This window comes from Mchenga conophoros, linkage group LG18 (genome assembly GCF_057382185.1).
Source record: "Mchenga conophoros isolate Kocher_MC1m ecotype Shallow Benthic linkage group LG18, M_conophoros_male_GT1.1, whole genome shotgun sequence".
Taxonomy (NCBI): Eukaryota; Metazoa; Chordata; class Actinopteri; order Cichliformes; family Cichlidae; genus Mchenga; species Mchenga conophoros.
Genome location: NC_140543.1, coordinates 3,130,746 through 3,147,439, shown reverse-complemented (window position 1 = coordinate 3,147,439; position 16,694 = coordinate 3,130,746). Strand labels below are relative to the sequence as shown.

The window sequence follows — 16,694 nt, the reverse complement described above, 5'->3', positions numbered from 1 at the left end:
ATCAAGGTGTGGTTTGGCTAGTTGTATGTATATTTCAAAATCATACAGCTCTGGATGGGCCAGTTACCAGGGCATGGAAGGATGACAGACATTATCAAATGAGGAGAAGGAATTTTCTAGGATTGAAGATCCTCTGGATGAGTGGTTGACTGATGCAAGCAGAAAATAAAAGCTATTATTTTATCATTGACTGGTAACTGAGAATTGGCCATATTCACAGCTGTACTGACTTGTTGTGGACGCAGTCCGTTTCATGTTAAATTAATCTACGTGTATTTGTTGATGAGTAGTGATGGGTCAGTCGTGAACGAAATGGCTCTTAGAGCCGGGTCTTTGACGTGAACGACGCGAGCCGGCTCCTTATTGCCAGCCGTGGGGTTTTTTTCTTTCTCTCACCCTCTCTCTTGCACGTTTTTTCCGCTTCACGCTGGGAAGAGGGGGGAGTATGGGCTCAAAATGTGGTCATAAATATTTTGTACTTGTAAATCAGGATTTGTATGTGTAAAAAGAATTTGTGTGTGTGTAAAAAAGATTTGTGTGTGTGCAAAAAAGATTTGTGCGTGGACTTAGCCAAAAAAAAAAAAACCCTGCAACCCTATTTTTCTTCCTTTAATGTGATTGGTCAATGTCATGTCAATCACAAATGTAACAATCCAATCAGAGAACAGATGCGTTTGGCTGTCGAAGGGGCGCTTTTTTGAACTGTAATGTAGAAATGTAATATACAGATATAAAAGATTAGAAATTAAAAACAACTTGAGACAAAATACAGCAGCACATATCCAAAAGGATCATTTATTATCACATCTTAATCATAACATTTGAGCTCACCCGTTTTAATAATCAAATTTAAATGGGATTTTAATTCAGCATTTGTAGAAATATTTCTGATTCACATTGAACATATAAATCACAAAAAATCTGTTATAATTTAAAAAGTGACAACATATTTCACGAGTAAATTCTGCTTCAATCCAAACTACCAAATGATGTAAAATTAAGAACAAATCATCCTAATGACAAGAAACTGCCAAATCCCTAATTCAAATTTATTTATCTTTTCGTGTATGTGATTCTAAAGATTCAGTGTGTTAAGTACTATAAGTTTTATTACTACAAGGAGCAGGAAATGTTACTTAGGTTCAGCCTTTAAGGATCTGTCTAGAACCAATGCTACACCTGTCAGAGACTACTAAATCTTTTAGATATGACATGGCATTCACATTAGTTTGGCTTTTGATCTATTAAGTAGCTGTGGAAAAATTACAATGAAAGTCTTTTCACACCCTGAAAATGGAATTTTAAGTCCTGACATCATGATAACTTTAGTTTGACTTGGAAAAAGGTTCAATTGTAACATATTTATTTAATCCAGGAGTTTTCTTTTAAATCATTTAATGTCCTCTTAATGCTGCTGACATATCTGTAGACCTTCGTAATATTAACCTGAATATCCAAAGAAATTTAGAACTTTCTTAACAAAGCCTTTCTTTTCCTTCTTCTCCTTTCTTTCCTCGGATAATTCCTCCTCCGTTTTTGAAAGTTTGTCTCGTCGCGTTACCTTGGAGATAAGATTTGCCCTCTCCTTCATTGCCTCCAAAGATTTGATTCGAGCCTGGTAACCCTCTTTGGCCTCTGATCTTTCTCCCTCAATCATCATGTCAATGTACTCTGGGGTGGTCAGAGGGTTTGGCCTCAGGCTGATCTCTTGCAGTCGAGTTATACAGTGAGCTGACTGATCCATGAGGGACACCATCATGTCCTGAAGGTGAACAATCTCTTCTTCCTGCCTCTCAATCAGTTCCTGAACAGTCATCTTTTCTTTATTAGCTGTTTCATACTTGCTTTTCAGCTCTTGCACTGTCTGCTTCTCTTTCACTTGAACATACTCCCAGCTGTATGTCTGATTGAAATGCACACTCCAAATGCATTTTCCAGGACAGACAGTGCACATCCCGTTCTTATCCATTGATGCACAGCCACGTTTCTCACTATCCTGTGCTATTGCACATGGGTAGTGACATGTTATTGAACATTTCTGGCAGTTGGTGATGAATGCTCCTTTCTCTGTGATTGGTTTTTGGACTGGTTTAATAACATCCACCTCAATCTCAAAGTTTTCATTTGAAGTTATGACTGCTTCATACTCTTTGATCTTTTCTTTGGTTGTCTTAATTTCTTCAAGCTTTGCTAATCCAGTTCTAACTTGTGGCTGCAAACCTTCGATGGCTGTTTCAAGCTGTTTGCGCTCCTTTAAGACTTCTTTGGTCATTAGCAAGCTTTTGGTTTCCATTTTACCCAAAGCAGTGAAGAACTTCTCCATACTCTTGGCTCCCATCTTCCAAAACATTTCATCAAAGCTGGCATCATCTTCATCAAAATCCACTTCACAGTCTCTGTTGCATCTGTTGTCTGCAAATAATGCTGAGTTATTGAACTTGAAGTGAACCGGAAGCCCTAACTCATTTTTTGGACACGGGACTGCAGAAACGGTTATTGCCTCAAGAACTGGTGGTTCTTTGCCATCAGCAAAAGTCACCAGCATTTCAATGTTCTCTGCAACATCTTTGCCAAAAATGGAGAGCACCGAGTCAAACACATATCTCTGTGTTGCTGTTAGTCGTGCAAGAGAGGCCTGAGTAACAAAACACACTGCATCAATCTCACTGACTCCATTAGGAGAGGTGAAAAGCCTGCGGATTTGCTCTGTGATCTCCTTGTCTCTTGCTACTCCTCTTGTATCTCCAAAACCTGGAGTGTCAACAATGGTCATGGAGAACGGGATTTTAAAGCCTTCCTGGTGGTGGATTTCATACACAGTGACTTCAGATGTCTGACTGTGAGCTTGTGAACTGGTTGGATCCTCATCAACTAACTTAAATCTGAAACCGTCGTTCCACTCTACACCAACAATGTAGTTGATCATTCCATTGATGAGAGTAGACTTTCCTGATCCTGTTGCTCCAAGAAGCATTATTGTGCGATTCTGCCTCATGCTTTCTTTGCCAAAGATATACCTCCGACATCCATCTATGTCCATATCTTCTTCTTCCAGGGGCAGTTTGTAAACTGGGGGCAGCTTTGAGTTTGTTTTCTTGCTGATATGTTTTAGGTACTCAGCAAGACGTGCAAATTCACGCTTTGTTGTGCAGACATTAACAATGATGCTTTCCTTGCTTCTTCCATCTACACCACAGTCACATCTGACCCTGACTGCATATTGTGTCTCTGACTGAAGCCCTGAAATGATGGCCTTCTCACCTCCTGAAATTGCTTGATTCCACTCGAGGTCATTTATTGTTGAGCTGCTATCTGTTTTTGCGTATTCCACTATGTAACTCAGTATCTGGACATCCTCTCCAAGCTCAGCAGGTTTCTCCCAGCTAACTGATATCTCACTTGAATATGGCTGAGCTTGAGGATTTCCAGGAGGGCTGCAGGGTAAAGTTTTAATGGCATCACTGATTACATTAGCTGGTCCGACACCTGCTGAGGTCACTGCTCTGCATCTGAACACATACTCTGTGTTTGGCTTCAGATCTCTCACTGTGACTTCTTCAGCCTTTGCTTCTGTCTTTTGCTGCCATCCATCCTCTCCACTGACACAGTACTCAACAGAGTAGGAGGTGATGTTCTCTGCTCCAAATCTGGGTGGAGAAATCTTCAGTGTCACACTGTTGTGGTTTATGTCAGCTGCTGTCACAGTTTCAGGCTTTGAAGGAGGCTCAAAGTTCTCACTGACAGCAAATCCACCTTCATAAAGGTAGATGCTGGAACCTTCCTGTGTCTCATTAGTTAACCCCACTGTAAGGAACTTAATGTTCTTGTTTTCCTTGTTGGCCTCTGCAAAATCACTGAAGAGTTTTGCTTCCTTCCTCATATCATCTGCTACTTCTTTTGAAAGGTACCATTGTTCCTTCTCTACATTGTAAGTATGATAAACGTGAACGTCTGTTTTGGTTGTTTCTTTCAGGTAGTCTGATAAAGCTGAGAGGTACGGTTCATCCTTCCCCAGTGAGGTGAAAACAAAACACAGGCCATGCTCTGCACTGAGAAGTTCCTCATGTAGATTATTCTGAGATGGGACAGTCTTGGTGTTTTTCATCATGTTGGTGAAAGACTTTAAGATACTGATTTCTCTTTCTTTACAGTCCATCCACTCAGTCAGGTTTTTGCTGTTGAAAGGTGAAGAATGTCTCTTCTTCAGGATCTCAGCGAGTTCAGCCTCCTCTTCTCCTCCTCCTCTGATTGATGGTAGTCTCTTCGCTAACATCTGCTGAAATCCCAGTTTGAACTCTGAACACATTTCTTTAAAACTTGTCAGTTTTTTGCTAATCTGTGGGAACTGTTGGACAGTGGAAGTTCTCAGTGCATCGTTACACCTTGTTTCCAGTTCACTGAAGTCCTCCAGGACGCTCTGTGATTCCTGAACTAGTCTTATACTTATCTGACGGACGAGTTTAGCAGCACAAGAATCTAAACTGGTCAAAGGTAACAGCCAGACCTTCATTGGTACAGCCTTTTCGCCATTGGTTCCTAGTAATGTTGGAAGGCTTTTGTAGACTTCTACAGCTTCCTGAAATGTTGTTGGAGGTTTCTTAAGGCAAAAGTCTCCATAGAATCTGCAGGAGAATTTCTCAACACTGTTTTTGTCCTTATCTTCCATTTTCAGGGAACCTTCACCCTCTATGGAAAGCAAGGGGATCTTCTTGATCATCACCTTCAAGCTGCCCTGGATGTCTTGATGAGTTTCCCCTTTAGAAACCTCACGGTCAAACACAAAGAAAGCTTGAGCCCCATAAAGGATACCTGTGACTACATGTGTTGCTATTCCTTGCTCAAAAACATAGGGATGTTTTACGTTGCCTCTTCCAAGGTGATTCATTGACAGTTCCTGGAACTTTGTTGTAGTTTTGTAGTTCAGTGTCACTCTGGCCTGGTATTTGGATGTTTTGTGATCATTGAGATATTTGGCTGATCCTCCAACCTCAACCAGTCCTCCCAAGAAACTTGCCTTCAGGGATGCTTCAACATTTAATGCTGAAGATTTGTCCTCAATTGATTCAGATGCCACTATTTCAGATTCAGTGTTAGGTTGTTCTTGTTCTCGTCTATCTTTTTCCAGGTCATTACAGTCCCACAGTGTCATTCCTGTAAAATATGTTACCATTTATTTTTGGCGAAAATAGATAGAAACAAAAATACAAGTAACAACTGCCTGTCTAAAAAGTCCTCTGCGTTTTATAGTGAAAGCATTATCAGTTAAATTAGTTAAAGACTTCCACAACATCCCATAAGTGTATGTTTCTAACTCAGAGCCCACTGACAATTTGAATCCAGCCCATAAATTACATTCATTGTCAAAAAAAAAATTAAGTCTGTACATTACATTTAAACTATGATGTTTTACTTTTACATTTTAAAACATTTTCACTAAATTTCACTAAATAGCACCTCTTGCCACTGGAATGCAGATGGTGGCTTAAAATGAGCATCTGTGCACTAAAGTTAATATATTTAACTAAAATTGAACAAAGACAAGTCGTGAAGATAAACTTCAGTGAGCTAAAAAAAAAGGCATTTAAAAAGAAAACTGAACTTGTAAAGCTAGCTAAAATAATAACAGTACAGGAAGTATTTGTTAAAGTGTATAATCTTTACTTTTGTAAGTTGCGTGACACATGCTTATGACACTTTGGGTGTCTCCAAGTCTGGTAAACACAGCATATTGTTCACAGACAGCTGGCATTAGTCTAATTTTTTTCCACATTGAACAATTTTCACATCCCTCCCTCTATACATCCATTTTCCAGTTCTACTTATCAGTTCAGTGTTATATGTCTTATCTGTCATAGTACACTGTGCTGGAGGACCAGCACATAGGGACAGACAACCATTCATGCTCACATTTACACATGGGGCCAAATTAGAATCACCAGTTAACCTGACATGCATGCCTCCACTCAAAAAGGGCCCGGCCTGATTTCAAACCAAGTACCCTGAGGCTACAGTGCTAACCACTGAACCACAGTGGTGCACTCATCAGTTTTCACATTTACTGTATTTTGTAACATTCTTGATTTCTTTTTATTAAAACAAATGTGTTTATGTCAAGAACAATATTTATTTCTATTCAGAATTGATGATGGGATTGTGGATTTTAGTTCACGTACCGTGGTAAGTTTGGGAACCCCTGATAATTTTCATGATTTTTCTTCATAAAGCACTGGCTGTTTGGATCAGCAATTCCATGTAAATATATCATATAGCAGATGAACACAATGATATTTGAGAAGTGAAATGAAGTTTATAGGATTTACAGAAAGTGTGCAATAGTTACTTAAACTATAAGCAAAACTTAATATATTAGGAAGATGCATAAATTTGGGCACCCTTGTCATTTATTGATTTGTTTACCTTTAGCACTAATTATTGGTAAACAAAATTTGTTTGGTAAGCTCATTGACCCTTGACCTACATACACAGGTGAATCCAATCATTAGAAACGGTGTTTAAAGTGACCAATTGCAAGTTTTTCTCCTCTTTGCATCTTTGAAGAGTGGCAGCATGGGAGCCTCAAAAAAACAGCTCTCAAATGACCTGAAAACAAAGATTGTTCAACATCATGGTTTAGGGGAGGATACAAAAAGCTATCTCAGAGATTTCAGCTGTCAGTTTCCACTGTGAGGAACATATTGAGGAAATGGAAGACCACAGCACAGTTCTAGTTAAGGCCCAAAGTGGCAGCTCAAGAAAAATCTTAGATATCAGAGGCGAAGGATGGTGAGAACAGCTACAAAGACCAAGAACATCATCTTGTTGCAGATGGTGTCACTGTGCATCGTTTAACTATTCAGCGCACTTTGCACCCCTTGCATAACAAGGGGCGTTATGCATGGCGGAAACTGAACACAGCATTCAAAGAGAAACACAGTAAAATATGGTGGTGGTTCCATCATGCTGTGGGGCTGTGTGGCCAGTGCAGGGACTGGGAACCTTGTTAAAATGAGGGTCGCATGGATTCCAGTCAGTATCAGCAGATTCTTGACAACAATGTTCAAGAATCAGTGACATAGTTGATTTTGCACTGAGGCTGGATATTTCAACAAGACAACGACCCGAAACACTGCTCAAAATCCACTAAGGCTTTCATGCAGAGGAACAAGTACAATGTTCTGGAATGGCCATCTCAGTCCAGACCTGAATATTATTGAAAATATATCGAACCTGACTGAACTGGAGATGTTTTGTAAAGACGAAAGGTCCAAAATACCTTCAACCACAATCCAGACTCTCACTGGAAGCTATAGGAAGCGTTTAGAGGCTGTTATTTCTGCAAAAGGAGGATCTACTAAATATTGATGTAATTTTTCTGTTGGGGTGACCAAATTTATGCACCTGCCTGATTTTGTTTAAACAATTATTGCACACTTTCTGTAAATCCAATAAACTTCATTTCATTTCTCAAATATCATTGTGTTCATCTGCTATATGATATATTTACATGGAATTGCTGATCCAAACAACCAATGCTTTATGAAGAAAAATCATGAAAATTAATTAATTGAAAGTTAATTAATTAGCTTTTGCATACCACTGTATATTGAGTTACTACGCATGAATCCTTACCAGGTATGACTAAATCCTGGCGGCAGTCATACAGCATCCCAAGGCTGAAGGGCCGGCCGAGCGTCGCGACCTCCATCGTTCTGCTAGCTTCAGCATCCATCTCTGTATCTGAGCAGATAATACAAAGTACTGCTTCAACTTCTTTACTCAAGTACAGGCTCTGAAATGTACTCAAAGTAAGAAAGTAAAAGTAGCTCCTTAAAGAACATTTCTACCACCTATTTTTTAGGGGTGCAACGATACACAAAATTCACGGATCGGTTCGGTTCGATACTTTGGTGTCACGGTTCGATATTTTTTCGATACAAAAAAAATGTTCATGCCTTTTTAATTTGTCATTTATTAAAATTATAAATATATATTTTAACTCAAAAGTACAGTTTTTAAATTTAACCCTAACCCTTGTGCGTGTTTTTTATTTTGACAGCGAATGCGCACCTGCGGACCACTTATGTGCACCCCTGGTTATTTAGCTCGTCATATTGCAGCCACAGAAATTATTTTGTCCATGAAACCATAAAGCTGCACTTTCTTTTTGCCTTATAGTCTGATTTGTCATAACTTTTCCGTTTTGCGGTAAGCTTTTCTTTGGCTGTCACTTCTTCACCCTGACCTGCCTTATTTGGCTCAGCAGAACTAAAATATATATCCTGCTGCTTTTACACACGCACTCACATAAGCTCAGCGATTCTCTGCGCGATCAACCTCTCACATGTTTAAGCTGCGGGAGATTTCACTTGTCATGTTTGCATAGTAAGCTAACGATTAATAAGACGATGTCAGAGGAATTGGTGCACAAATTATCATCACTCACCAATCAGTGCTGTCGCTCTCTATACACAGTTCGCACGATTGCAAAGTGAAAGCAAAAAAACAAGCGCAAATTCAAACGCGATTTCAATATGTCACATATTGGCAGTGGCTCACCGATGCCAATGACATAATTACCCAGCTACATTTCCGAAAGAATGCAAAAGCATTGACATATATTTTTCCTTCCTACAATAGCCCGACGGGCAGGGCAGAGATAGATTTTGGTAGCCCGACTGGAAAAATCGCTAGCCCCAGGACGTCGGGCTAGCGATTTTGCGAGCCCTGTATCTGATTTAGGAATCACTCATCTTTGGAAAAGAGAGTTTATTACAGAGAAATGGCTCTTTCCAAAATAAAAGCTATACTATCCGCTTCTTCTGGGCTATATTCTCAGCAGCATATTAAACATATCAGGTCCCCATAAGGAGAATCATGTGCTAACGGCTGTCTAAATGACTCGGCTAAAGTTAGTAGCATGCTTGTTGTTTTTGTCTTTGCACTAGGATGATGTCGGCGTAAATGTGCAGTCATATTCGTTGTGTTCCCACTAGTGCTTTCAGGTTAATCTCGTTGAAATGACCTTAACGCCACAACACGGCAAATCTCCGTTAACGAGCTACCCCTGATCGCCCCGTGCATGGGGCTAGACGGCCAACACGTTAACGAGCTAACTGCGCTAACACACTAGCTCCCACCCATGTAATTGAGCATTGCGTGGCACATCCAACATACTGTTTTACTTTAGTCCATGACGCGCTTACCTTCAGGGTCATACGTCACATGAAAACCAAAATAATTCCAAACGCCAGATGTGAATGAGGGTGGGGGAGGTTCAATTTGCCATGTTGCAAGGAGAGCTTAACTTCTGTCTCGCTAGCTTGCCCTGCGCTCTTCCTCCTGACTATGCTGTCTGTGTTGAGCGCTCAGTGGATCTGCGCTCGACAGTGCAGCCTAGGCGGAGTAGTCGAACACAGATTCACTGAGCGCTCAACACAGACAGCATCGTCAGAAGGAAAGTTGATAAAATAAATTACAAATGTTGTATTGTTCGATACATATGCGTACCGAACCGAAAGCACTGTATGAACGGTTCAATATCGATACGAATATCGTTGCACCCCTACTATTTTTATACAAAGCCAACTGAACCATGTGCTATATTATTGTCATAAAAAAATAATATTAGTAGATAGCAATACAAACTTTATTTCAGTCTACATTTTATTTCTAAAAAATGCACTCAGCTTGAATCGGTTAAGTAGAACATGAGCAGAGAAAAAGAAGGAAAATAAAACACATCTCTATTTTCTGTTGCCTCCATTGTAGAGGGTTACTTTGCCTCTAAACAGGAATTTGAGTAGCCTAAAATCAGCAGTAGTGGCTCAGCGTGGGGAAAAGAATCATAACTCACAATAATTTCTATTGAGAGCTCCAGTAGATTTCCTTAGTGTGCAGGCTGTGATCAGCTGACCTGCTGCTGTTTGTGGATGTACACAGCTGAATTCAACCAGATGTCAGCAGATGTTTCATGAGTTCTTTTGCCTGATTTCCATCCTTTACACTGACAGTACGCTGTTTATGCTGTTTATATTAAACACTCTAAAGTTGAAGGTGGAATTCAGCCAATGGATCTCAGCATCATCAGCTTAAAATCATATGAATCTCTGCTACAGTTGATGTAACCGAACTCTGACCATGAAACCACAGCCACTGTGCACCAGTCACACATTGTAGCAACCTAACCTGTTTATCCTGCACTAACCTGCAGAGGATTTTCATGTAACCTTTAAATAACACAGTTAGTCTGCCCCAGTTTGTTATATGAAATATATATATGTAATATGAAAAAACATAATGTAACTTGTACAGACCCAACATCTGATTTAAACACATAAGGACTTGTAAGCTTTACATGTCCAGTTTATCAAACACCACTGAGCAGTCCTTATCTTTAAATCTAAGCTCTCTTCTTCCTCGCCTGTCATGTCTTTCTTATTTTTCTCCATCTGTGACTGAAGTGAGCTCTTTTTCTCTCCCTGTGAAATACAGGAGCTTGACCTTGAGCTGGCAACACACTGTGACACAAACGGCACACAAACAGTTTGTGTGTTTGCTGATGTTTGTTGATCTGATAGAAACGCTGCACTTCAAGTTACCTGCCACAGCGACAAGACGTCACTGCCTTTCGTCTTCAGTAGGGGTAGCTATGCAGAAGTAACTTAAGCTTGCAGTTGTTCTTGTGTTGTGCCAAAAAGATAAATTAAACAAAAACACCAGCCCACTTTAACACCCCCGACTAACAACCCAATATGGCACACGATTTGGGGTCTTTCATTTCTTTTTATGCAACATCTGGTGATTAATACACATTCACAGGAACACATTCATGTGTTAATGTTTAGGCTTAAATCATCTGATCTTTGAAGGCTTGGAGTAAATCTGTCAAACCAAAATTAATGGGCCTGTTTTGAAAAAGTTAGGAGTAAATAGGGAGTAAAAGTAAAAATAACAAAAATTCTACTTAAGTATAGTAACAAAGTAACAAAAAAAAGGTAAATATATGCTATTTTTGAGACAGTATGCAAAATACCAGGGCCATCCAAATGAAACGTTTGAGCGTTTCAGAGGTGAAGCATTGAGTCTGCATGTGGTCTTTTAGGGATTTTATTGTTTTAAAAATGACCAGATTCTCTACGCTGTGTTCGACTTCCTATTCTCATCATTTGATATTGGTAAGTATTGTGATTCTGATTGATTTGGTTACTGTAAATAAAAGAGACCCAGTGCTGGGCTAGTTATTTATATAACTTATATAAGGTTTATTTTCTGATAAACCTCAGTCAAAACTCAAACACATCATATTGTAAAGGTTACATTAAACATTGGTAACTGTTAGTTATGTTCATGTATTTTCTGACATATTTGATCAAAGAAGAGAAGCAAAGAGATCAAAGAGAAGCAATTTGCATAGGAATTGCAGTTCTTGTCAGTCAGGTCAGAAATATTAAAAATCATTTTCATAATTACTAATGTAGGGTAAACTTTTTACTTTTTCCATTGTCCCAGAAAAAGCTAGTGAGTGAAAATAAGACATATTTTATGCTTCCTTAAGCCTAAACTACAAAAACATCCATAATATCCAAAAGTAGTTTATTTTTTCTACAGCTGACACCAGAATATCAGTCATCAAATATAATAAACAGTAATTTGCGTTTTAGTTAGATTTGTACATTTTTATAAGCATTACTCTTAACCAGAAATGTTCAACCATTTGTCTGAATGTCAGACTGTTCCCCGCTGATCCTCCTGCACATTTCTCTTGACTGGCTGATTTCTTTAAACGAAACCATTTCATGACATACGTCAGTCTTTAGTCTTTAGAGTGAAGATCACAATGACTCACGCTGATCCAAGCACAAGGAGCTATTAGTGGTGAACACAAAAATAAACCAATATCTTAAGATTTGAAATGCTCACCTACTTCAAAGTTCCAATGATCAGAGATGATGCTAATGTGCATGTGCAGGACCAAAATGAGAGTTCAGGTTTGTTGCACATGTGAGTTAGATGTCCCTCTGTTCCAACTGTGCTCAGTTCATTCTACGTATAATTATTTGTGACAGAGTAAAAGTGGCAGAACTGACAGCACAGCTAGTGTACGTGATGAACACACTACAGTCATGATGTGGTTCAGTCTAAGTCTAATGAATAAATAATTAGCTTGGCATAAAGAAGATGGAGAATCTTTTAAATACTGCACCATACATAACGTCTGTATAACAAACAAAAACAGATTTAAAAGCAAGTTGTGCTTTAAAATGTAAAATGTAAAATAAATGAATAACTTAAGATACACTTTAGCTTTAAAAAATTATTTTGATATAAAGCTCTCGTGCACATTTCTGTTTTAGATTTAGTCCTTACCTTCATCAAAACCAATGGAAACGTTCAGCAAACACTAAAACGATGCATATTTAAGTAAGAACCAAAACACCAGGTTACACACAGCATTCACCTTTGCCCTGTGACCTTTGTGAAATGACTTAAATGATGACAGAATTTAGCAAAGATCCACAGCAGTGTGTACAGGAGAACATTAAAAAGACGGAGAGAGCATCAGCGTACTTACAGCAGGAATGTTTGAGTGTCCTAGGGAAGGCTGCAGTTTCACACACTATATCCTCTTTCATAGGGACCGCCCCCAGATCTTTAATCAGGTGGTGGGACAGAAAAATCACATGACATGCTGACTGTACAAAGAGAAAAGCAATAATATATTTAAACTTTATGAGCATTATCTGCAAAATAAAGATGCTCAGACAAAACTAAAATGTGAACTTTCTGGAAAACAACATGGTTTGGGGAGTGGATTCTCTAACTAAGAAACAAAGGTTTACATTATTGAACATTCATGCTGATCAGTTATTTCTCCACAGGTTCAATGTGCCATATGACAACTGCGAAAACAAGATTTATTTCTACGATTGTTATAAACATGACGGCGGAAAATGAAGCAGTTTCTTTCATTTTCTGTCAAAGCCGACGGTCTTCTAACGAGGGTTTTGTGGTTTTTACTCTTAAGTTCTGTTGTTGGTAAATATCTTCATTTTGTTTCTTAGTTTGCTTGTGGTTTATTTTTTTCACTTTTCCATCTTTCTGCTTCGTTTGTTCTTGAAAATGTAAACTTTTTGTAATTACAGTTCGTTTCCTGAGTTTGTTTTCCTGTCCTCTTGTTCTCTGTGTCGAGTCCACTTTTCTGTTCCTGTATTTTGTGACTTCCTGCTTCATCTTATTAGTATTTTGTCTCTTGTGCTTTCTATTCAGACTGACATCCCTTGCCTTACTTCTCAGTTAGGTTCAGCTGCCCTCCCGGATGCTTCCTCTCCAGTTTTTTCTTCGCTCACAGTTTTGTGCTCCCTTGTTGTGTTTTCTCCTAGAAAAACACAAAAAGGTCGTCCAGTCTTCCACCCCTAACCCCAACCAGTTGCCTGAGCCTGGTTCTGCTGGAGGTTTCTTCCTGTTAAAAGGGAATTTTTCCTTCCCACTGTCACCAAAGCGCTTGCTCAAAGGGGTCATATGATTGTTTTTTTTCTCTTTTTGTTGCTTTGTTGTACGATCTTTACCTTAATATAAAGTACCCTGAGAAAACTGTTGTAGTGATTTGGTGCTGTAAAAATAAAACTGAATTTGAAATTCAAAACTACTTCTAGTATTTCAATTCCTGCTTTCAACACTGTCTTTATTTTTAATTTAAAATATTTTACGATTATTTTTATATTTTTAAAGTTGTTTTGAGTTCATTTGGCCTGCAAAACAGCCATTTATGACACTTTCAGGTTTAAGTGCAATACTGGTGGAGTGTACCTGAAACAGTGGTAAAGTCAGTCTAACATTTAGTCATTATTTGTGCAGTCTATTATACCTCGTATGTAAACTTCTCCCTGTGATTTGTTTAAATAGGCTAAGAAAGCCACAGCTTGTCAGTGAACCCTGGTTCTTAAACATGTAACACAAAACCTGTGCATGAGCAACATTAACATTACCTTTCAACATCTTTTTACAATATTTTAATCATTTACATAGTAAATTTAATTATGATTAACAAAAGTCAGCATATCCATGGTTTTATACATAGTCTATGGACAGTGTAAGTAAGTCCTTTATATGTTTTCACGAGCTTTTACTCGTGTAACTCTCACTGCATGTAAAGCTTTTTTCCTGAGAGTGAGACACATAATCTAATAAGGAATAATAACAACTCACTGTTTGTAGGTATACATTAACTTAATATTACAATTTTATGTGTCAACAGATAACAAAGTTTGATGGCTTTTACAAAAACTTTGTATGCTGAGAACAATTTGGTCTTTTCAAGGCACCAAAGTGCATCAACAAAAACAGTGATTTTATTATTATTATGATTATTTTATTAAAGTTAGTACTCGGTTTCTGGCCTCTGGTTTGTGTGTTTAGACCCAACATAAGTCATAAAGACAGGAGAACAGCACAACCCCCCTCAAAGCAGCAGTAAACTGTTTTGTGAAATACAATTATTTTGTCATTGGAGTTTGATTGAGTAATAACATCCTTGAGCACACATTTAAACTTGCATTCATTCTTATATGTGCTTAAAATCTTGCAGCTGCTGCATCTACAGCAGTGCATATGTGGTTTTAGTTGGTTTTAACTGATGCTGCTGCCCACCTGCTGGCAGACGCTACAGCAACCTGCTGCAAATTACCCACTGACTGTGGATCAGAGTCAAACTACCCCCACTTACCATACGTAGAAAAAAAGAACTAGTGTATAACCAGCTGTGGAAACTGTTTACCCAGTGAAATAGAGAATTAGAGAATTTAGAGGAGAAACAGACAAAGGGATTCTGACTGAAAAACCAACTGTCATTTATGACTTTTTGTCTTATTTATATGTTTCAATTGAAAATTTTTGTCACATTTCAAAACAAATGAAAACAAACAAAAAAAGACCAAAGTGCTCCTCCAACAGCAGGTCCAATGTCTACTCTGATTATCAACTTGCCAATAACAAATGACTAATGACTCTCCAAGTGAGGTAATCGAGTTGAAATTCAATAGTCAGTGTAGAGTGTCACAGCCTTATCTATGCTTTGACATTTAACCATACCGTTATGTTGATTTCTCAGGGACAGCAGTAATTTACCCCCCCAAAAATTTAAATAAACATTATTTATATTTCATTATTAACTCAATTACTAACTGTTTCAATCAATATTTAGTGCAGTGGTGTTATGTACTTCTCACTGATCATGATTAATTGAGGATATATGACGTGTTTTCCATAAAACAACCCATTCCTCTGTCTCCTTCTTGGTCTGTATGCTTGTTGGTCTGCCCTAACCTTTGATTGATTGATTGATTGATTGGTAATTTATTTCAACATGTGAACAATATACAAGTACATTTAGAAAAGAAATGAGAGAAAAAAAATATACTATACAAATTACATACAAAAAAACATTCTGATTAATTTACATGTTGAAAGGGAGTGGGAAGAAGTATACACTTATTTAATCCCACCACCTTCAGTCTGAGTGTTGTCTAACCACGATAGCAATCACCTTGTCAGCATGTAAGGTACTCTGTTTTTCTTCACTCATCTTCCCCTTTGTTAACGATGTCCCAGTGGAGGTTATGGGAGAGAGTTTTTGTGTGGCTAAAAAGGAGGAATTAGTTTCTGGAAATGCTGGAAACCTGCATCCGTTGGAGGTGATTCCAAGAGTGTTTCAGTGTATCTTTAGTGTATTTTAGTGTACAGAGTATTTTACAATGTTAAGAGGTAGCTAGTTAACTATGACAAGGAATTGTTTTTGATGAAGGTCATGAGAAAAAACCTTGTAACTAATGATAATGGTGAATGTTTGAAGACAAACAGCTGAGTTAATTCCTGGTGACCAGGGGTCCGTTCTTCGTACCGCGCTAAGTAAGTTAGCTGGATTAGATTGTTGACGATTTCGCGTGATCCTGGATCGTTCGGTTCCCCGAAGCTCATCCGGGACTTGCTGTCATAGCAACAGAGCCGTAAGCGTAAACCTGCTCGGGAGCAGGTTTACTTTATGTAAACAGGATTAGATCGCGGCCACGCAGGTATGTCCGCTTCATTTATACGAAAGCAACAGCGATATTCCACCACTGTTTCACCATAAATAAATAACATCAATGTAACTAAAGATAATGCAGCACTTGATCCTTTTATTGATGTCACACAGATACATACAGGTCATTTCCTAAAAAAGGGAAATGTACTATTAACATTCTATTACATGTATGTGATTATTACAGATGTAATTCATATTTCAGAGTAGTAATTGTAAATTACTTCGTGTAATCAAGATGAGAGACCACGGCTATAAAAGCGAAGGTGGATTTGGGAAGCCTGTCGCAGCCATGTCCTGTCCGTATACGCGAGCAGCCCATTGCGGAAGGTGCAAGATTGATAAGGAGAGTTTACAGAATTCAGCGTATATTGCGGGATAGACAGGATCCTTTAGCTCAGCGCGACAGTGTGCTCATAGAGAGATATCGATATTCCCATGAGGGTATTATTTACATAACCAACTTGTTGACGAGGGGGTGCAGGACCACCTCCTGTCTTTTTTTCCTCTGCCCTTTTCTTGGTTGCTGTTATGAACAAACTAACAGAGTATTACAGGCCAGTATTACCTTGCCAAGAGACGAAAAGCAATCTAAGAGATAAATATTACCATTCTGTAG

General features: G+C 38.5%; 1 protein-coding gene across 1 annotated transcript; it reads right to left on the bottom strand.

The window, feature by feature from the left end:
• Positions 1 to 700: 700 nt before the first annotated feature.
• Positions 701 to 12,581, bottom strand: LOC146552897 (uncharacterized). The gene is made up of 3 exons (XM_085254134.1): positions 12,572 to 12,581; positions 7,630 to 7,737; positions 701 to 5,151 (listed from the first exon to the last, which is right to left on the bottom strand). Exons 2-3 carry the CDS (start codon positions 7,727 to 7,729, stop codon positions 1,442 to 1,444), a joined length of 3,810 nt encoding a protein of 1,269 aa, XP_085110260.1. The 5' UTR covers positions 7,730 to 7,737; positions 12,572 to 12,581; the 3' UTR covers positions 701 to 1,441.
• Between the last annotated feature and the right edge of the window lie 4,113 nt (positions 12,582 to 16,694).